General features: G+C 35.2%; 4 protein-coding genes across 5 annotated transcripts; 2 read left to right on the top strand and 2 right to left on the bottom strand.

Moving 5' to 3' along the window:
* Positions 1 to 244: 244 nt before the first annotated feature.
* Positions 245 to 5,354, top strand: LOC115442578 (DNA polymerase eta). The gene is made up of 8 exons (XM_030167652.2): positions 245 to 512; positions 1,102 to 1,236; positions 1,504 to 1,606; positions 2,271 to 2,487; positions 3,075 to 3,192; positions 3,262 to 3,402; positions 3,610 to 3,977; positions 4,101 to 5,354. Exons 1-8 carry the CDS (start codon positions 379 to 381, stop codon positions 5,285 to 5,287), a joined length of 2,403 nt encoding a protein of 800 aa, XP_030023512.1. The 5' UTR covers positions 245 to 378; the 3' UTR covers positions 5,288 to 5,354.
* Positions 5,355 to 5,788: 434 nt separating this feature from the next.
* LOC115442579 (60S ribosomal protein L10) lies at positions 5,789 to 8,671 on the bottom strand. The gene is made up of 5 exons (XM_030167654.2): positions 8,553 to 8,671; positions 8,402 to 8,430; positions 8,026 to 8,331; positions 6,602 to 6,764; positions 5,789 to 5,992 (listed from the first exon to the last, which is right to left on the bottom strand). The coding sequence occupies exons 2-5, from the start codon at positions 8,422 to 8,424 to the stop codon at positions 5,825 to 5,827; spliced, it is 660 nt and encodes a 219-aa protein (XP_030023514.1). The 5' UTR covers positions 8,425 to 8,430; positions 8,553 to 8,671; the 3' UTR covers positions 5,789 to 5,824.
* A 186-nt stretch (positions 8,672 to 8,857) lies between these two features.
* Positions 8,858 to 21,502, top strand: LOC115442563 (E3 ubiquitin-protein ligase MGRN1). 2 transcript variants are annotated; one of them, XM_030167623.2, is made up of 14 exons: positions 8,858 to 9,055; positions 10,476 to 10,594; positions 10,804 to 11,075; positions 11,941 to 12,128; positions 12,329 to 12,486; positions 12,794 to 12,951; positions 13,294 to 13,513; positions 13,788 to 13,934; positions 14,281 to 14,406; positions 14,791 to 14,931; positions 15,278 to 15,431; positions 16,312 to 16,430; positions 17,602 to 17,671; positions 17,916 to 21,502. In XM_030167623.2, exons 1-14 carry the CDS (start codon positions 8,968 to 8,970, stop codon positions 18,062 to 18,064), a joined length of 2,109 nt encoding a protein of 702 aa, XP_030023483.2. In that variant the 5' UTR covers positions 8,858 to 8,967; the 3' UTR covers positions 18,065 to 21,502. The 2 variants fall into 2 exon arrangements, 1 of the variants encoding a protein (XP_030023483.2); XR_005112465.1 differs by lacking the exon at positions 16,312 to 16,430 and having other exon boundaries at positions 17,916 to 17,993.
* Positions 21,493 to 22,562, bottom strand: LOC115442564. Its single transcript, XM_030167624.2, has one exon. The coding sequence runs from the start codon at positions 22,361 to 22,363 to the stop codon at positions 21,719 to 21,721; it is 645 nt and encodes a 214-aa protein (XP_030023484.1). The 5' UTR covers positions 22,364 to 22,562; the 3' UTR covers positions 21,493 to 21,718.
* Between the last annotated feature and the right edge of the window lie 473 nt (positions 22,563 to 23,035).

The following is a 23,035-nucleotide window of genomic DNA, read 5'->3' as shown; positions in this document are numbered from 1 at the left end:
ATGCCTGTAATAAATTATTATCCCAAATACGAGTACTATGAATTTCAATTCCCTTGCTTGTTTACGAAAATAATTAAGGGTACTTACGAAAGACAATATATTAAGAATTTAAATTTGAAGAAAAGAAATACGTAAGACTAGGCAGTATGGTCGTAAGACTATAGCCTGTCCTATAAGGATGAATTATAAAAAAAAAAAAAAAAAAAAAAATAATTAAAAAAGTATTTTTGACACATGACAGTCATGATTTTGTCATTCCATGTTTAGTTTGGCGCGTAAACGCGTAAATAATCTTGTATAATGTAAATTTTGAGCCAATTTTACTACTTAATTTATTTTTCTAAATGAACTTCTGTGATAAATCGTTTTTAACTCAAAATGGATTCAGAAAATAGAGTGGTGGTTTTGATAGACATGGACTGTTTTTATTGCCAAGTGGAAGAAAAATTAAACCCTGAATTAAAAGGGAAACCTATAGCCGTTGTGCAATATAACCCATGGAAGGGTGGAGGGTAAATTAGTATTTATTTTATATCATGCTTGTTGTTTACAGTAATATTGCACACAGTGGCGGCCCTAGATGATGCGGTTGCCTCCTTTCAACCCCTCCTAAGGCCTTCACTGATTGCACACAATGTCAACGAACATTATATCGTCACATAATCGAATTGTAACATGTTTATCTTAGATAATTCATCGATGTCACAGTTATCAATATCTCAAAATCTATCATTACATATTATAAAACGAAGTCCCCCACCGCATCCATCTGCCTGAACTCGATAAACTCAAAAACCAACAAACAGATTTCAATGTAATCTGGCATGGAGACAGTTTGAGACCCTACACCTTCCCATAAAAAGTAGCCTATGTCCTTAAATAGGCTACTTTTCATCCTGGGATAATATACAGCAGGCCTTTTTTCCCCAGAAAAGCTTTCGTGAAAGTATAGCCGCAAGCAAAAACTACTTAGTGATGCGAAATCTAGAATAATATGGATATATTGTAACACAGTACGAATATCATTCACATTTAATTTTATTCTCCATAAAATATATATATTTTTTGTAAGCATTAAATATAAAATTTGCTACATTATAGGATCATAGCAGTAAATTATGTGGCGAGAGCAATGGGAGTCACAAGACACATGAGAGGTGATGAGGCAAAGGAGAAATGTCCAGAAATACAACTGCCTTCCGTACCCTGTCAGCGGGGGAAAGCAGATATTACAAAGTAAGTAACACCTAACACAACACAGTATGGCTTGTGACTTCACTTGTATAAAACATCTTTTTCTGAAAAAAATACACCATGTATTTTTAAGTGTAAAAGTAGCTTTTATTAATCCAGAGCAATTTTCATCTAAATTTGTTCTGTGGTTATTGCATTTACTTCTAACAAACATATTCCTAGTTTTATTGAAATGACTGACTTTTGTTATGTGGGACGATAAGGCTCATTATCAGATTTCATATCTGAAAAAAAAATCTTTCATTATAGGTACAGGGATGCTGGTAAAGAAGTGGCCAAAGTTCTTCAAAAGTTCACATCCTTGTTAGAGAGGGCATCTATTGACGAAGCATATTTAGACATTACTGCTCCAGTCAGTATCAATGTCTGGTACATTTATTATTTCAAAAATATATTTAGTTATAGTATAGAATTTGAAAAACAACTAGGAATCAGAAATATATTCACTTTATTTATCGCTTAATTAGTAATTATTAATAGTTGTTTTCAATAAACTATCCCAAACGCAATCTTCAATCCGATTGAACCAATTAGCCAAATAAAATAAATAATTTCTTAGCAAGTCGTAAAAAGCGATTGGGATTTTTTTTTAAAGTGGTGGAAAAACACTAGCAATGTAATCTTCTTTCCAATTAATGTTTTCTTTAGTCAACTTCAAAAAAGGCAGGGTACAGTTTAAATGTATTTTTTTGTTTATATGTACATTAACATAGTTTTTTGGAGTTGGTGCCTGCTTTATATTGCACAATTAGTAACAAGCACTTAGCATAATGTTGTAATTTAACAACATTTTGAAGTATTTTTATCAAAATTTTAGTGTTTTTCTATTATTCTCAAAAAATCTGCACCTAGCTATTTATGGCTGGGTAAGTTCAGACTTAGTTACCTATGTATCTAATCTTTGCTAAATAGTTTATCTAATAATTTAAGAAAATGAACACTACCTACCTCTACTTCCTTAGATACTTCCATACATATAGCATTTGAAGTAAATTACCAATCATTAATATTTTCAGGTACAACAGAGACTAAAAAATTTAAATATAAACACGATAACTGCAAGCATAATCCCCAACACTTACGCCCTGGGCTACGACTGTGTGGAGGAGTTCCTGGCTGATGTACACACTTGTGGTGCGGAGTCCATTGACTTTGATTATGAACATGCACAACATCTCCTTATTGGGGCCGTTATCGTCAGTGAGATAAGAGCTGCTGTGTACAATGAAACAGGTAATAGATTGCTTCTTTTATTTCTTTATTTACTTGATAAGTTACAACAATATTGCTGATGATAGGATATATTCTGTATCGGCCCAGATATCGGCCACTGTACACAAAGTGTTAAAACTCTTCATAGTGGCCCATTTAAGTGTGTGATCAGGATCAGCCTGTATGTCTGTTTCAAACAGGCTGGTATAACTGTGTCGACTGTCAAGGGGTAATCATCTCTCGTCAGTCGCCATTCTATTGGACCCCACTCCACTTACCATCAGGCGCAGTGACGTTACGTTGCCATGCCAATATAAAAAAATATATATTAATTACCCTAGGGATAGGCAGAGATACTTGTGTACATTAAGCTTACTTGATGATGGGGTAAGCGATAAGCTTTCTCCATTACTACTCCAGATATTAGTATGTAATAATAAATAACTTATTCTCTACAAATATTCTATCATAGTGTAAATTAAGCATATTTCTTAAGTTTATTTGTAATATTTCAAAGAAAGAAAATGCTTATAAATAAATTGTGCCAGAGTTTTACATAATTTTTACTAATTTCCTTTTTGTTGACATATACAAATTCCTTTATCCAGGCTACAGGTGTTCAGCTGGAATCGCTCATAATAAAATTCTGGCAAAACTTGTCTGTGGTATGAACAAGCCAAACAAACAAACAATATTGCCGAAACATTCTATCAATATACTTTATAAGTAAGTAACATGTATGATAATTATATGATAATAAAAAAATCATAACTTATCTTTGATGTTTCCTTTCAGTACACTTTCTCTGAAAAAAGTGAAGCACCTTGGTGGTAAATTCGGGGATATTGTTTGTGACACTTTGAAAATTAAGACCATGGCTGAACTTCAAAGATTTACAGAAAGAGAGCTCCAAGCGAAGTTTGAAGAAAAAAATGGGTACATATTTTTTTCTTTACAAATTAATACATCAATGTTTGTATTTACATGTACTTTTGTACTGAGAATTGATAGCTTTTTCTTTTTATATGCTGCGAATAGCGAGAGAATTGCTAAGATCCTTTCGATATTAAGAAAATAATATAATAATAATTTTGATATAATTAATATTGTATTAAATTTTTTGCCTATAATTTTATGTTTTAGCACATGGTTGTACAACATAGCACGTGGCACCGACCTAGAACCAGTGCAAGCCAGATTCAATCCAAAAAGCATTGGATGCTGCAAACAATTAAGAGGCAAATCTGCCGTCAATGACTTGGACAGCTTAAAGAAATGGCTCAGGGATTTAGGGGACGAAATAGAAGATCGGTTAGAAAAAGATGCGTTAGAAAACAATAGGACGCCAAAACAAATGGTTGTTAGCTACTCTGTACAACTTCTAGATGGTAGGGATACCAGCAGTTCAAGATCTTACAATTTTGTGAGTGAAGATGAACTGTGTGGTGAGCTGTTATCAAATAAAGCTTTGGAGTTACTTCTAGAAAGTTCTGAAGGATGTAAACCTAAAGGTAATATGAATAAGTTTAATATCATATACATCCAATTTTATAACTATTGTTAAAAGAGAATCTCTCAAATCATAGAAATTAGAGTACAAGTAGTAAACATTATAGAACAAAATTTAATTACAGATGGAGAGGCAAACCGAAAACTGAAGGCACCTATAAAATTCTTAGGCATTAGTGTTGGAAAATTTGAAGACAATTGTGATGCTAAGAAAACAAAAAAGATAAAAGATTACTTTGGTGCTGGAACATCAAAGGACAAGGTAGTTAACAAAGAAAATGCACCAGAATCAGAATCTGAGGCAAAACCAAATGAAGTGCAAAAGAAACCCAATAAAAACTGTGATAAAGATTACATACTAAAGAAATTCTTCCAAACCAATACAGTTACTACAGAAAACACAAAATCTGTAGAGCCCCCAGATAAATCCGTAAAAAGTGATGCAGTATTTGAATCAAGTCTTTATAAACAAGAATCATTTTTTGCTAAAATGCTCAATGGTAAATTGAAACAAAGTGACCAGCAACCGGGTAATAATGAATGTGATACGCCAGCAAAACCTACGACACCTGTATGTGATGTTGTTCAATGTGGAGAAAATAGTAATGATACAGATTACTCAAGTTCTACGATTAATAATGAAATTAATAAGAGCATAGCGCTCTTTGAAGACGATCCACAAGACGACATAAGGGTAAAAAGTATAAGCAGTATTAGGGAATTGCTTAAAACTAAGGTGGAAATTGATAATGAACCTGAAACCGAAAACAATGATTTAGAAAATCCCGCAAATGTACGGGACAATACTGAAGTTGACAGTCACGCAAATTTGGTAGAGAAAATAGAAACTTTCGATTGTCCAGAATGTGGTAAGAAGGTGGCTATTGATCAATTTGAAACACATTCAGATTACCACCTTGCATTGAAGCTAAGAGATGAAGACCGCCAACAAATGCGTAAAGATAAAGTAAAAGTTAATGCTATTCCAATACCACCTGCAGAAGACAAACGAAAAAAGAAGAAAACTGACGAACCTGTAATTAAAAATGATACCAAATCGCTAGCCAACTTCTTAGTCAAACTAAATGACAATATTGTGACTGAGATGTGCTCTGAATGCGGAAAGAAGATACCTGTAGAGAAATTTGCAGAACATTTGGATTTCCATGAAGCGCAAAGATTAAATAGGCAATTAAATAAAAAGGCAACTCCATTATTTATAACAAGTAGTGCTAAAAGGAGGAAGAAATCTGAATCTCCAGTTAAGAAGACTAAAATACCTTGTAAATCTATTGACTCGTTTTTTAAATAGCTACCGTACATCGAGCCATGAAAATGAAATGGATTTTATTATCATGTAGTAAAAAAATATAATTTTATACGATTTTTATATGAACTTCAACCTACTAAGTATATGATACTAATTATTATTTAGCCAGTTTAGCAAGTTCTGTGCTACACAAAAACTTCTACAAGTTTTGTGCTGATAATGGAAGCCACATTTATCTGTACATTTATTGGTTGAACAGTTTGTTTGAAAGCTAATCTCAGAAACTACTAGTTCAAATTGAAAACATATTTTAGTGTTTGATAGCCCAGTTATCAAGGAAGGTATATAGGCTATATAACATATTGTAATATAAAACTAAATCCCTTCATCTCTCGTCAGTCGACATTTTATTGGACTCCGCTCCTTTTGCCATCAGGTGCATTGGGGTCACTTTGCTGTGCCTGTGTTAAAAAGTACATTTGCTGCTAGCTATTATATGTAATGTAATTATTTATTTGAATTTGTTAAGAAATAAAAAACCAATTCAGATGTTTTGGAGTGTATTATAGATTACAAAATTTATACATTGTGGATCTCGGTCTGGAACTTCCTCCAGGTGTCGAGGGGTCCGTGCTCGGGGCGGTACTTAACGTTGCAGCCGTCATTGGCCAGCCTGCCCTCGTCACGCAGCTTCTCGAACTCCTCGCGCTCGTACTTGGTGAAGCCCCACTTCTTGGAGACATAGATCTGGAATAATAAACCATGGTTTAGTTATTGATGTTTACTAGAATAAGCCACATTTCTATTATGCATGTGCCCTGCATATTATGTGCAAATGCTATTATGCAGCTTGGGAAGTGGAAATGTAAGCATACATGGATTTTAATAATAAATGAATTCGCAAACAAGTGGACTTTATACCTGCTTGTAAGATCTTGCACTATTAAAACATACCATAGGAAAGATTGTAATGTTTATTACGATATAAAGTCGACAATAGGGCATTGCATGTTAAAACATAATTATGGCAGATTGTATTAAATTATGTGCATTTTTCACAAATTGGACAATGCATCCCCATAAAACATTTATCTATTTAATGCTTTATAACTCATTAATGTTGGTGAAGTCTAATTCAAAACTCGATAATAGAAAGAAAGTTTCAGATATTTTGAAGTTACTATCCAACCATAATGATCATACAAGCACCTATTCACTAGGATTAACAGAGTATGCTCGTGAAGAAGTAATATCAAAAGAGATAAGATGCTTCTCAATTCTATTACTTGTTCCTCATAAATGTTTTACTAGCTACTGTAACTTAGTGTTTGAGTCTATGGACAGCCAATATCTCACCTTCTGGCGACCAGGGAACTTGAACTTGGCACGACGCAGAGCCTCGATGACCTGCGCCTTCCAACGGTCACTGGAGCGCACCGACATGATGGGCTGGCCAATGCGCACGCGGGCTACGGTACCTTGCGGCTTGCCGAACGCACCACGCATCCCGGTTTGGAGCCTGAAAATTAACAAGGAAAAAAATATGTTTTATCCTGGCTCATGGAAAAAGAAGTAGTCTGATAATATGAAGAAATTTCAAGAAACATTGTGTGATAGTTGATCATTGTACTTATTTTTTTTTTTAAAGAAACAAATTTGCTATTTTGATAGTAGATTGTGAAATATTCAGCAATGTTTGTTTACATTGACCAATTTATCTATTTATATCAAGTAATATCAAGAAAACAGTTCTTACACAATGTTATGTAAATTTTAATATTTTATATAATAAATTTAGTCAGCAGGGTATGGTAGCACCTGAAAAAGGCAGAAACAATGCATGCTCCACTTTTTCATAAATATAATTGAAATTGATAAAAAATTAATATTTTAATACTAGCTTAATAAGTGGATGCCAAATAAACACATGCTATGCCATTAAATTGCCCCTTACATTATGTGATAAGTGATAATTGATAGAAAAACACTTCATCCTAATGGATCTGTGGAAATCTTGAAGACAATTATTTATGGTTTGATACATTCAAACCAAAAATAATTGAATTTCTAGTAGCCCTTTCTCCAAGAACAACTTCAATGGATTGCAAGTAAAATATTCAATGCAATTATACAATACTGAACACAATTTAAGCAATAAAAAGTAAAATAAGAATTAGTCACATTGGTTTTGCAGCCTTTTGGCTCATTTTTGTTTTTAATATGATTACATTTAGTATGACAAGCATGGTTATTATTGAATAAATTGCCTGCATTTCCTTCATTTGACCTTACTAGGAAACAAAATAGAATGACTAACAAGCCCAAGCTATAATCCTGTTACATTTACCATATTTCTTTATATTGTGCAAGCATGACTTGACAAAAACTTGTTTATCTGCCAACTGAATCATAAGCAGCAAAACAAAGACAGCAAATTGTTTAGAAATATTATAACACATTATTAGAGTAAATAGTAAATGAAAGCTGTATTACTGTACATAATGACTGATGAAGTCATTAAGAAAATGCTTAAAACCTGTCCCACAATTGCATAAATTACTATAAGTTATTATTACAAAGTTTATCAAACTTTCTCCAACAAGCTCCAGAAATTATCGTGTTATACTTAGAATATACTCAACAACTGTATTCTGAAGACAAAAGCGCATTTTCCGCCAATATTATTCAAGGTTAGCTGATAAACTTTGTTACAGCACATGATCTTACAGTTCTCACTCATTTTTAGCGAAACTCTGCATAACATTCACTTGGTGACTCACCTATCGGCTCCGGCACACGATAACATTTTGTTGATGCGGATCACATGGAAGGGGTGAAGCCTCATGCGGATGTGGAACTGGTCTTTACCACAGTTCTTCACCAGGTACTTGTTGCAGCAGATACGGCCGGCTTCCAGCGCCTCCGAGCTCAGCTGCTCATACTCGTCAGACACCAAGTGGACGCATAGCGGGAAGTCGTCCACGGTCGCCTTCTTCTTACCCAAGTCGAAGATACGGATCTTCGGGTCGGGCACACCACGACAGAACCGTGACTTAGGGTACGGTTTGTTTTTACAGTACCGATAACTGAAAACACACCAAATATTGTAAATATGCACAAACACTCACGAAGTATGAGAACAGTTGTAATATTTACCATCTCGCTGGCCGGCGCCCCATTGTGATCTGAAATAAACCAAAAAACAATCTTAGTGATCGTCACTTAACATCCACACACAATATCACTAGCAACAATAAAACACTTATGATGATTGAGATAGATTTTTATAGAAAAATATTATCAGCACCTTCACAAAGTGACACCAAACCTCGAAAAGACAGCCGGAAAGAGTTTTGACTTTGACGTGTACAAAAAATGTTGCAAGTAAATAAACACAAAATTATTATGATGACATCACAAAGAAAATTACCTAGCCCAAAACGAATTAAATTTTAGGGTATATTTTATTTTAAATACAACTAGCTAAATATTTTTTTGTAATATTTATTTACTTTCAAACGAAACTATATTTATCTTGTGATCTAAGATCAAAATTACTGAACGAAGTCTTTGCTACGTACTTCCGGTTACTGACAGCTGGTAATTTCTGAACGTATTCCGAAGTCCAAAATGTCAAATGAAACAAAACATCTCGTCGTATGATTAATTAAACACTCATATGTAATTTTATTTAAGTGAATTTGGCTGTTTAATCCACAAAAATGGGTGCTTTAACTAGCAGACAACACGCTGGCGTGGAGGAGGCCGATGTTACATCGAATCACGCGTATAAATATCCCCCTAGATCGGGTGAGTACGACCTTTCTATAGGTGCCCCTATTAATTTTCTCTGCGTCTTTTCGTTATAGCACGATTAGGAATTAGTACTAACAGTGACCATGTTTCATGCAATAAAAACCAGTGCAGTCAAATATATTTTTTCTCGTAAAACAAAGTGCCAATATTCACTATCAGCTTTTGTAAATACCATGCATGCGAAAGTGTGTTTGTTATTCTGTCCTTCTTTCTGACAGCGACGTAGCAATGTATCAACTTAATTTTTTAAATATGAATAATATTATAATATGGCCCAGAGAGTAGTTTAAACAATGATGAAAAAGGCTATGGTGCCTGTGTGATTTTCTCTCTAGATATTGGCCAGGCGCAGCCGCGATCAAAAGTCAATGTATTATACATAACTCAGAAGTGTTATGAAAAGTTTATTCACCATGCTTAACAAAATATGAATTGCTTTTTATTTTATTATTACTTTTGATTGATTTAATTCACAATAAGCTTTACTAACAAGCTAAAAGGAGAGATTATGGAGTGAACTAATTATTTCCAATGTAAAAAAACTCACATAATTAAAGTTCATTCCTGAAGGTATTAAGATTTATGAGTATACTTTTTGTCCATTGCTAGATGTAGTAGTGTCCTTATTTGATCTACATTGTTGTTAAACAGTGTTATGATAAGATTTATTTGTCAGTGATATCATATAATAATAGTACACAAGTACCAACAGGTTGTTTGAAAATATTGATATCAGCCAAACTGACATGACTACTGTTGTGACCAGTGTTATAATAATAATAATATCAGCCCTGTATTATATACTGTTCCACTGTTGGGCACGGGCCTCCTCTACTAATGAGAGGGTGGGATTACCACTGTTAACCATAAATTATTCTTTTTTTTTATAATAATCTCAAAAAGCATTAGTAATAATGACAAATCGATAGTAAAAAAAAATTTACTATCGAAATAACCAACACTAATATTGACACAGTAAATGAAGTGCTCCAGGTGATAACTATGAAATACTGAAGCATTTGCAATGAGCTCACAATTTTTACAGAAATATGCAGGAACCAATACACTTTTGACTTACTCTCATATAACTGTATTGAACTGGTATGGTAGTTGTTTATGCCTATTAATTCACTAAGAGTGTTTACAAAGGTATTCTGATTATGAAATCATTTTAAATCAATGGAAATAAACTAATAAAGTAAAAGAAAGAAATGTATTTTCTTTGTAGTAAATAAATTATTTTGATTAAATCAAATGTATTCGCATCAACATATAAAATAAGTAAATAAAAATAATTATTTAAAAATATTGTGTACGTAACCAGGTACTTAAACAACAACAAAATAACTGAGTTACAAAATTTTCTAAAATATTTAACAGAGACTTGTTACAACAATAAATGTTTTTATTGCAGGTAATTATTTTGGAAGCCACTTCATCATGGGTGGTGAAAGGTTTGACACACCACAGCCTGAGGCTTACCTGTTTGGGGAGAATGCTGATCTAAACTTCTTGGGAAGCAGACCCACTCCAGTGAGCTAAAAGTTTATACTTATAACTTAAGATATTAGACCATATGTTAAAACATTTTTTTGTAAAACATGACTTAAAGGGTACTTCCATTTTCAAAGTACATAATTTTTTACACCAGGGGTACAGCGAAAATATTACAAATGTTCTGGAATATATTTTTTTTGGAACACAGCTTAAAGAAGCCAACTAAATAAGCATTTTTTTTATAGTTCCCATACCCACCACCACAATCAAATGAGCCAACGAAAACACTAAAGAGTCTTGTGAACATCCGCAAAGAGTCCCTACGATTTGTGCGTTGTCCGGAACCAGTGGGCAAGCTGGCAGAGAACAAGATCAGTGATGGAGGCATCATCAAGACCTTGGACAGCAATGGGAAAGGAACATATTACAATATAGAGTTCACGTTTGACTGTGACGCCAGATGTGCGATCACTATATTCTATTTTTGCACTGAGGAAGTTACACCGACTGGTGTTGTGTGAGTTTTAATTGTCATTTATTTTTAACTAGCTTTAGCTCGCGGCTTCGATCGCATAAAAGAGTTTTCGCGAGATAAAAGTCCTGCGATAGAAAGTAGTCTGTAACCTTCCTGGGGTCTTAAACTATTCCCACACTAAATTTCATAAAAATCCGTCCAGGAGATTTTGAGAAAATCGATAACATACAGATAGACGGATAACGGGACTTTGTTTGGAATAGATTACCCTATTAAATTATTCAATCTTGCCTTCCAGTTACCAGTTAAACTGTACAATTAACCCTAATAATTAGATGGAGATTGAATAACTTAAAGTGATCGCTTTGTCAAGCTTTTTATTACTTTTTCTGTGCTTTATTTTGTATCATAATACTGGCTTCTCGACCTTCACTCATCCTAAGACGTAAAAAAAATATATATACTCATTAAAATAATGACATAAAAGAGGTCAAAGACATGTTCTGGTACAATAACTTACAAACCACCAGGATATACGGTGGTTGGTTATTATGAAACAGGATTTATAGCTTCCGTGACGTAACTGGCGATAAGCCGACTCTGCAAAACGTGAATGCAACAGAACATGAGGTCAACGCACCGAGATTATATTGTGTGATTCTTGAATTTAGTTTTAGCTTTGGGTGATACTGTTCTCTCTATATAATATAAATACAAAACTACAGTCTGGTACACAATTCTTAGTAGTGACTTTTGAATAAATAATAATAATAATAACTAATTATGAAAAGTTTTGTTACAATATTTTGGTTTAACATTGATACGTATTTTTATCGAGTTTTCCTCCTACAGCAAAACTGAAGTTGTCATAATTTTGATAAACCAAATTATGCCATCCAATTTGCAGTTACTACCCTCGCGACGCGGCAATGACGTCACAAACGTACCACTATAAGAAAGGTGCCAACCAGCAGTTCTGTCAAATTGCGCATGTGTTCGACCCGTCCAAGTACCCTGAGGAAGACTTGTTATACAATGCTGATAGAGAGATCATACCGATAGCGATATACTGCGTGGTTGACGAGGGACAAGAAGGTTGGTGCTATTTATTTTGCTATGAATACAATTGGAATGAAACAATATTGTATGCTTTAAAAACTGCTGGTACAAACTGATAGAAATTTTCGCAGTAGTATTAATATTTTTAACAAAAATGTTTTTGAACTGATTGGAGTATACAAATAAATTAATATGATATATATTTTGTAATAAATTATAATTTTTGTATGTTAAAGCTGAGATAAGACAGTCGCACACCACAATAGCAGTGGTTGAGAAGCACTCTGACGGTACATATGTCCTGAAGGCGTTGAAACAGAAGCTGTTCGTGGACGGACTCTGCTACCTGCTGCAGGAGATATACGGCATCGAGAACAAGAACCTGGACACCAAGGTATAGTTCTAGAGGCAGTGTTTATAATCTGCAGCAAAGCTAACTTCTAGTACTTTTAACAATATAATAATTATACATATCATCGCATGCGGTGAAGTTACTTTGCCATACTTAAATAATAAAATTAAAAGAACTATTCGCATCTTGTATCAGAAAATAAAATCACCCTATTATTATGAAATGTTTATTTTACTCTGCAAAATTAAATAGTGTTATATAAAATAAAAATCCTAATGCATAAGTACGCAGATGCGTATATTTGCAAAAGACTGCAAATGAGGTGTTTACCTGTGTGTTCGTATTTCAGCCGAGTTCCGACGAGGAGACAGAGGATGGAGGTTCAGAGTGTGTGATCTGTATGTGCGACATGCGAGACACTCTGATCCTGCCGTGCCGACATCTCTGCCTGTGCAACTCCTGCGCAGACTCGTTGCGCTACCAAGCCAATAACTGTCCCATTTGCAGGTACGATCGTGAAGTGGAATCGATAAATATGAATAGCGATATTTAATCTATATTCATTAACGATAGCTATTTATATTTAGATGATCTGTAGACAATGCAGGTTTTTTTATACAAGTTATCCTATAACTATATGCAATTGTTTTTACCGAAACAAATAAAATAAAAATATAGTGACCGTCAATCTAAGAATATAAAAAAAAATACCAAAAAAGTATTTTTCTCATTAACGTTAATTTCCACGTATTTATTAGAAAAATAATTATAATATCAATAATAAAGTTCTTTACCATGTACGATCGGCAGCATTCGAATTTCGATATATGAATATTTCCCCACTCACAGGGCCCCGTTCCGCGCGCTACTCCAGATCCGAGCTCTCCAACGCCTGCCGGGCACTGACGCCTCGGCTGTCTCCGAGACCGGGGTGGACGGCGTGCCGCCGGGGTACGAGCCGGTGTCGCTCATCGAGGCGCTGAACGGACCCCACGGACCCAGGGCGCTGGCCCCACCGGCGAGACCTGCACCGACTATCGCCAGTCCTGATACTGATACCGCATCGCAGGTAAGGGAGTTTTACCCATAACTGTTAGAATAATGCTGATACAATTTAACATGTATTCAGATCTAATATGCATTAAGTAACATAGTGTCACCATAGATAGAAAAGTAAAAAAAAAACAAAATTGGTAGTTTTGCCAAAGTTCGCATTTTTAAAACAACCTGTATAAATGCAACTTTCATACAAATTATCCAACTATTATACAAATAAAAGCAACATATTAACCCTACAAAAACCTTCTTGTTATGTTATGACATTGTATACTTGTGTTATCCAGGCTGCTGAAATCCTGAACCGTTGTAACTTGGAGCGCAGTTCCTCTACCAGCCTCGGCAGCAGTAGCAGCAGGAAGCTCAAGAGCGGCTCCAAGGACGACGTCAAGAGCATACGTGATAGATCCGCAACACAGACCATCACGCCTGAGGTATTTGAAAATGTCCATTATTGGTTAAAAGTTGCCCTTCATAAATATTTTTTTTATTAAAATTTATAGGAACCAAAAATTGTATAACCAATATAACCGAAATAGCCTTTAGAGTTGCGAAACTCAAGTGGCAGTTGGCAGGGCACATAGCTCGTAGAAATGATGGCCGATGGGGAGGAAAAGTCCTGGAGTGGCGATCACAAACCAGGAAACGCAGCGTTGGCTGGTTGTATCTATGTGGTCTGCCAATAATGTCGATATTATTCCCTAATTCGATACCCATAACGCTATTTTATGTGTAAGTCAAGAATTGTATGTGATGATTATATGTATTTGTTTTGTTTAGTTCCGCATGTCAGTGCTGCTGGCCCGCGAGGAGGAAGCCAATAAGCGCGCCGAAGAGAAGACAGCGGCGAACAGTCCCCTGCTCTACAACCACAAGCCGCTCAACTGTAATGAAAAGATTTCAAAGGTACATTACTACAATCAATGATACATACTCAAAATAACAATTGACATAATACCATTTTCCCTGCATTGAAAGTTACATGATGAAAGTCCCCTTTTCTGTCTGTCTGTATGTGATCGATATTCTCAAAATCTACTGAACGGATTTTTATGAACTTTGGTAGGGAGATTTGAGACGCTGGGAAGGTTATGGGTACTTTCTATGGCGGGAAAATATATCGCGAGACTTTATCTCGAAAAACTCCTTCACGCGGGTGAGCAAAAGCTAATTAAGCATAAAACCAACACCCTTTGGAGTAAGATCCTTTATAAAAAGTATTATGAACAAAATTTTATTGAGATTATTTATGCCAATGGTAATGGATACCTTGTGGTGTGTCGTGTGCAGTCGTCTATAAGCCTGGAGTACCCCGGCGTGTCGGTGTGCGCGGAGGCGGCGTGCTCGGAGGACGAGGCGCGGCGCGTGGACGACAGCGACGCCGAGAGACTCTCGCCTCTGCTCGCGCAGCTGCCCGTCGCGCCTGTCGGGGTCAGTACTGAGTATACAGGATGTTACACCACTGTGGGGTCATTATGGTATACAGGGTGTTTATAAATTATAAGTGAATGTGAAAAAACTTGAATACTGGATAGTTTTAAAGTATAATTTGACTTGAGTCGTGTAGTTTCATGTTCGATGTATAGAAAGTTGAAATTTTATTGGTCACTTTTAAAATTGCTGACCAGAAATGTATAGAGAATTTCAATTTTTTTTCCTTTTCGCCTGTAACTAAAAATGGTGAAGAAATTTGCACAATCTTTTTCAAACTTCTTATAAATGCTGATGTAAGATAGGCTGTGAATAAATATATATTATGCTTATAATGTCCCCGTAGGTGTTGACGCGCGGCTCGTCGGTGTCGTCCCTGTGCGCGCCGGCGGGGACTGCGGTGTCGCCGGCGAGCGCGGCGCTGCGCCTCTCCGCGCCGGCGCTCGCGCACATCGACGACGCGCCCGACACCGACGCCGATGCCGACGCTGCGGCTATGTGTTAGTACCAAATTACTATACTACCAATATACCATTCTACCATTTGGACCGAGTATTCAAAAACGGTCAAGGCTACGAGAAACTTATTCGTAAGGCAAATGCAACTGTTTTGACGAATACCACTAGATGTCGCTGTAATGAAGCAACGCTGAGACAAAAATACGAATGTTTTAATATTAAATCTAGCTAAATATTTCTAAGAAGTTTTTTTAACCAGAAAAAACTAATTTTGATATGCTTTGCATCGAGTAGAAGGCTTGGTCCCATATTATTTTACCGGGAGCTCAAAGTAGGATGGCTGGTCTAGTGAGATTTCATGTCAACATCGCTTGTTCGTATAAATTGGCTTCACAATTTGTCGCGTAGAATTAAACTGAATTGCGATGTAAGTATGAAGTAATAAGGCAGAAAACCCATAAATAATAATTTACTAGTTTAAGTTTAATTGTAAAAATAGTTAATAATTGTAGTTTATTTACTAATGAAAGCACTTGTGTAACCTATAGAATAGCTGGGGCTGCCAACTAAAAGTACTCTGTACATATTTATTGACAATATATGACGACTTATTTTGAACTTCAACATCTACATAATATAAGTAGAATAACCCTGTAGCTCGGTTTGTAATGACACAACCCCCCCAATAAAAACCAATACGAAATAACAGCTTTACCATGGCATTTACGGTCAGATTGACTCAGACTTTTTTAAAAGTTCGCAAATGTATTCATTATTTCTCATTTATAAGTGGTTATATCACCCAGATTTCTGTTACAAAACGTTGGCAACCCCAAATTAGCGTTACGCAAATACCAACCGTACTATTGTCGCAATACGGTCGACGTTCCGTTACTGTGTAAACACGGCACGGGTGTCGCAGCGAGCGGGCGGCAGTCGCGCGCGGAGCCGGACTCGCCGCCGGCCGCCGACGACTCGGACTATTTCACGCCGGAGGACACCAACACTACCATACTGACGGTACCCAAAACCAAACGCGCCGTAAGTGTTCCATGTTTTTACCGCGCGCGGGCTGGGTGCCGCGACTACTATTGACCAATCGTTCTTTATTTAAAAATTCAAATGGTGTTCGAAAATGTAACTAAAAAAAAATAAAGAGATAAAATTCTTTATTTAAAATATCGATTTTTGTTCAAAATGCGCGGGAAATGTTAATAATTGCAACTTGTTTTATTGATAATAATATAAATGCCGATTGGAATCTCGGCAATAGTAGAAAATTGTTTTTTTTTTTTTATTTACTCTACGTAATAAATATTTTAGTAATATTGCCATTAAAAAAAAATATGACATGCATTTATGGTTGAGTTAGTGTTCGATATTTAAGCTGCAAAGTTTTTTTTTCTTAATCATATCTTCTATATATTAATCTAAGTAGGTTTATTAAAAATAAATATGTTTTGAAAATAATATACAAGCGTAGCGTGCACCCGGTCGGCGCGTTAGATGTCGTGTGTAGTGGTGACGTCATCATCGCCGCTTGTATGCGTTCAGTAAGTTTGTGTTGGTTTTGGTTTTGTTTACGCGTCCCTTTTATTATTTGCACAACCATTTCATGTAATAATAGTACACTTTATGTTATTAATTGGCACGAGTGCGGTTAGAACCAATGTTGGGAGTACGATTTATCGTATTGGTGACGTATCTGTTTCATGCACGATTCCAAAGTTCTTTATCGGTTGATAATAATGAACATGTTGGGTTCTTCTTCATCTCCATATTCTATATCTAAAAGAACTAAGCTATTGAGAATAATTTAAAAATGATTACTAACAATTGCCTTGGGGTGAATTTTCTTCACATAATCGTTTTGGTCTATAGAATATGAACAGGTAGTGAAATGTGAGTATGAATTTTTTAATTTGTAGAAATCCACTCGAATATAAATATAATGTAATTTTATTACTGTATTTTTTTTTCATATATCACATTATTTGTTAACTACTTCATTCTGAATCGCCAATACGATAAATCGGCAACAACAATACGACAAATATCGTATTTGTTCTAACTAAAAAACAGAAATTGCACAATCGGTTATAATTATCGAAGTAGCTTGGTGTTGTATGTCCCTCAGTTGCAACGCAAGGCTTCCGTGCACTTTGTTGTACGACAGTGTGTCGTACGTGTTGTGATGGTGGTTCTGTTACAGGAGCCGACCGGTAACGGCGAGTGCACCCCGCAGCGCTGGGCCCTGCCGCATCACGTCACTTCCTTGCCTGGTATGTGGTACAATTTTTGAGTGGTGTTAATTTTTTTATTATTATTTGTAGCATGGATCTTAGGAAATAGGGTATCTATTGTTGTACTGTCTGGTGTGACTTAATAATCATGGTAGGTGTGTCAACTTATTAATTAGTAAAGATTATCGTTAATGAGAAGTGATGCAATGCGAATATAGATTTTGCAATAAACGTTACGCGACTAACAAACGTTACCAATCAAGCTATTTGTGATTGTCGGCAGGCACGCCGCTAAGCCAATCGAGCGTGCGGTCATCAGGCGACTCGTACAGCTCGACGTCGTCCACGCGCCAGCTGCTAGCGGCGGGCGGCGGCGCGGGCGCGGGTGTGGCGGGGGCGGCGGGCGCGGCGCTGCCCGAGCCCGCCGGCTAGCGCACGCGCGCGCCGCGCACGCCGCGCCCGCGCCCGCGCGCCCTGCGCCTCGCAAGCACCACTAGCCGACACGGCGCGCCGGAAACATTAGGGGCTAAGAGTGCCAGCTACTATTTGCAAAATCTGGCCTTTACCTCTACACAGTGATGGGGTTCATTGTACAATTAGAGTGCAGCTGATTATGTGGTCGACTGTACCGATCGTCGTCTGGTTCGAGGCGGGGCTTACTGTACGAGAACCTCCAATTAAAGTATTTTAGCTACAATCCACGTAGTGCAGCGAAGTTTGTGAATATTTATTGTAGCTGCCACAATGGCATGCCATACTGAGTACTGACTGTTTTATGTGACGGACTGTACCTATGCAGCTAATTTGTGACACATCACAATATAGTAATATAATGTTGGTCATAATAATATTTTATTCATCATACTTATAAAAATGATATGAAATCTCAATGGAACAATTATTACTCATTTGATGATCTTAGACTAGAAATATGTGTAAAAATATTGTATTTTTTTTGGTTGCTTAATATAAATTAAACTATTATAAACTTGCTCATAATAACGTTACAAAAATGTATTTGTATTTTTCGTAGGCAAATTTAAATAACTATAATTCTTGTTTATGGCACTGGCAGCTTTGACAGAATAAAGTATGACGTCATTACCAATATTATGATAAAATATAAGACACTTCCCATAACTGATTAAGGCGTTTACACACCACATAGATCACATCAACTCAGTTTCAATGTAGCATAATAGTCTAACAAGTTAATAGATGTTTTGGTTTGATGTTTGAGGCAATTTAAAAATTGTTAAAATCTTTTTCTAGTTGTCCTTGAATACGATATTGCGGTGGCTGAAAGATTGTAGGTCTTAGCGTCGCTTATAGTTTTCAAAAATGCTATTTTTTTGCAAAAACATTTTTTGCATTTAAAAAGGTGAACAATTAAAATACAAAATTATTTAACCAGAGCCTTTGTCAGGTGTTTACAAAGATATTTAAAAAAAAAACACGAACTTAAGCTCTATACTTAAATTTGGCGCATGTCATTACTTCTCAGAATTTGATCCTTATGAGTGACACTATCGAATGGTGTTATGATACAGTATGTGGTTCTTTGTCAATATCAGCGGGTTTGATTCTTGGCTAGGAATATTGTTTTTTTTTTTATAAACTTCATGGTCGGAGTTTTAACAGCTCTCTTTTTATAAAGAAATTCGTAAGTCAACCAAATTGTTGAGCCGAAATGAGTCCTATGTACCAGCACATAAAGCATTTCACTGCTATCTGAATCGAGATAATGTGGTGTATAAATGCCTCGTATAATAAAAGGACATTTTTATTCATTTTATTTTATGCATCTTTCATAACAGTAAGTCGCATTTGTGTATTTGCATTTTCTTATAACTTCATGTTCTATGACATGAATTAATAACACAGGTAGATTAAAATAGGTTGTAAGATATATTATTAGGTCCATTATCCACTGAAGCATATTGAAATTCCAGTAAAAGTAATTTAAATTAAATATAATGCAATTGTAACGAGATATAAATGTTTGATCTTGATATAAACTACAATAAATATTAACATTTAAAGAATCATGATAAATGAACTATACATTTAAAATAGGTAACTATCGACAGAGCTGCGATTGTATGCGCCATGTTTCCAAAGCTACGCAATACTTTTTGGCGCAACTCTGAAGCTATGTTTTTGTGGATAGTGGATCTTAGTTTATTTTCGGATTTAGTATATTTTAGTGACTTTAAATTCGCCACTTATAACCATTATAGCTTTATATTATTTCTCTATCCGTCCTTCTATTGTGTATCATGACAAAGCATCGCTTGCAAGCCAATTATCACAATTACACTTGGTTAAAAATTACATTTTCAAAAGGAATTTATTAAGAAATTAGGGCTTTTATATATTATTATAGTCTCAATTAGATATATAAAATGTAAGTAAATGTTTTGATCTTCAGAATCCTATATTGTAGTGTTCGTCTTAATTCACATTGACGCAGCGCCGTAACGATACGTTGAGACAGCAACAGAATACTTGTATGGCATCTTGTTTTAATTCGTTGACTTAAGAAAAATATAGTTTTTGAAAAAATGCCGATTTTCTCTTTTTTAGCGTTTCGTTATCTAGGGACTATTTACTATCAAACCCATTGAAAAAGTTCTAAATGTTTTCTTTTTTTGGGTATTGGAAGTAAATAGTGCATAGGTAATGAAAGCTAAAAAAGTGAAAATCGCTATTTTTACAGATACAACAGTTTACTTAGGAGTCAGGTGTATATTATATCCCTGTATCATGCACAGTGAAAAAACGCAACATCTTAATAGTAGACTGTTAATGCACCATGCCTTTGCATTCTCCCTTCAACAGAAACGAAATTAAGAAAATAGGGAGCCAGTTAATTTAATTTAAATGTCTTAATCTCAACCGAAGTCAAGATCTACAACATTCTGCTTGGTGGACACACATTCTAAAACAGTTACTACAATCTTGAATTGTTTCTGCTGCTTCAATGTGAATATATTTTTATTTTTATTAGTTTTATCTAATTCCTACTGGCATCTCTTTTATAATTTATGTATATGTTTACATAAATTCTTAAAATAAATATTATTAACAAATAGATAATTAATATTTACAGTATAATGGGTTAATATCCACTTATAATTAGTTTTAGTACCTATATTTTTCAGGTTTTATTTTACATTTCACCACTGATCTATATCACAATATATTTTGTATAAATGTATTCCTTAGGTGTAGGGTATATAGACTGATTTAAGCATTCCTTGTATAAATTTGAGTCTCATTTTGATTGTATAAAAAATATATATTGGGAATTACCAAAAATTTATAACAATTAAAACAATTTTGTTTGATAAAAAAATATTTGTTTTTTAAATGAAGGTTAAAACTATTAAATTTTAAACTTTGTGCTTGTTTGAGGAGAATAAAAAATAAGTTATATACAGAATACTTTTGAAATTTAAAGGAAGGATTGCATCCTTGCTCTAAACTGTACACTTTGTTTTGATGCTAATTTATTGTTTGTTTCTGAAGTGTACCGCTTGCAGCCCATCTCCATACAAAAGTGAAATATGATATATTAATTTTTCACAATTTGATTATATCAGTATTTGTTTTGGTAGATCCTTGCCAAAATATTAATATGTTTAGGAACAGCTATTTGAATTTGCATGTGGTGTATTTGTTTTTTTTAAGACATTCAAACTGCTTTTCATAAGTTTTCTGTCCCAGCTGCATTTATGTTGCTGTTAATTGCTCCTTCTAGAATAGATATAACTTGCAATTGCAATAAGTTGAAAACATTACCATGTCATTATATCATCAATGTGTTTTGTTATCTTGTGTAAATATTAAAGACAATATACAATCATACAAAATTACTTTTATTGTGACAGAGGTCATAATAATTGATCTGTTAATGCTAAATCCTTCTCTTAAATACATTTGCAAAAATAAAAAACGACAATATAAATCTATGAAGAAAATAACTATTTACATTTAGTGTAAATTGCATAAAAAAGAAAGTACAAATCGTACAGCTACATCATACATAAATAAGTAAATTAATAATCAATGACTCATACAATCTCAACTTTGGTTAGGCATTCTGTTCATATTAATAAGTTTTTGTGTGCCGTTGGTCACGGAACTGGCAACTCTTTTCATGGCCTGCCTCTTAGCTGCATATGCAGACATCCTCGTAAGTCGCGCTTGCCTCTGCTCGGGGGTCTCACTGGCGAGTCTTTTAGCTGCATAGGCGGACATACGCGCGAGGCGCTTGGCTCTCTGCTCCGCTGTCTCTTGCGCCAATCTCTTGGCCGCGTATTCGGACATGCGCCTGAGACGAGCTGCACGCTGTTCAGGCAGCTCGTTAGCCAATCTTTGCGCGGCATAGGCGGACATTTTAGCCAACCTCGTCGCTCTCTCGTCCGGTGTTTCACATTTTGGCGCGGATAATTTACGCGTCTTGCGTTTCTGTGGCTCATTCAGCGCAAGCGGATCTATTTCTTGCATCATCGAAACCGGCTCACCAGACAACTGAAAGTTCTGCTCACACTCATTTTGCTCTAATTTTACTCCTTTGTACGATGACAGCTCCTCGTCTAAACTAAAGTTTGATGTATTCACAATATCTTCATCATTATGCTCATCTTTGATCGTAGTAAACCATTTGTTGTTGCTTTTCGCTATCACCATTTTTTTCCAGGAACAATCGGATGAAGTATCACCCATATTGATTGTTCAAGGATTCATGTATCCACAGAATCATATTATATGTATGATAAGCAATATATTACTCAATGTCGCGATGGCAAACTGAGTTTTTATCAACTGATTTCCAAGAAAATTATACACAAAATAAAGCAAAACCTTTAAATGGCTTGCCGCAACTCACACAGCTCAAGGCCATTGTGCATAGACAACATTTTAAACGATATAATAAGTAGCAATGTATTATATGCTCTGTAAAGTATTCGGCGCACCTATATCGATAGTCTCATACACATAGGTATGACTGACGTATGAAATTGAACGTGAATGCCATTTGCTATTGTTTCGTAAAGTTCAATCAGACTTCAAATGTTATACATAATTTGTTTTTATCAAGTGTACATGTAAAATGTATGATAGCTTTCTATTATTTAAAAAGCTATCACAATACATTTTTTACTTTCCATTTCAAAATGTATCCAGTAATGGATTTAGCTTGAAACACCCAATTGATTGTTTGTAGATCCCTTTATTTTGAGATTTTCTACATAGTAAAAACTACTGTGGTCTCCATGTGTATTCTCTCTGGTAATAATGACGAGGCCGTATGGGCTAGAACCCTTGCCTTCCCAATAATAAAGGGAAAATCAAAATTAAAAAAAAAAACTCTGGTAATGTTGCAAGTTAACAAAG

This window comes from Manduca sexta, chromosome 17 (assembly GCF_014839805.1).
Source record: "Manduca sexta isolate Smith_Timp_Sample1 chromosome 17, JHU_Msex_v1.0, whole genome shotgun sequence".
Taxonomy (NCBI): Eukaryota; Metazoa; Arthropoda; class Insecta; order Lepidoptera; family Sphingidae; genus Manduca; species Manduca sexta.
The sequence above is the reverse complement of the archived record's forward strand: the minus strand, read 5'-3'. Positions and strand labels throughout refer to the sequence as shown.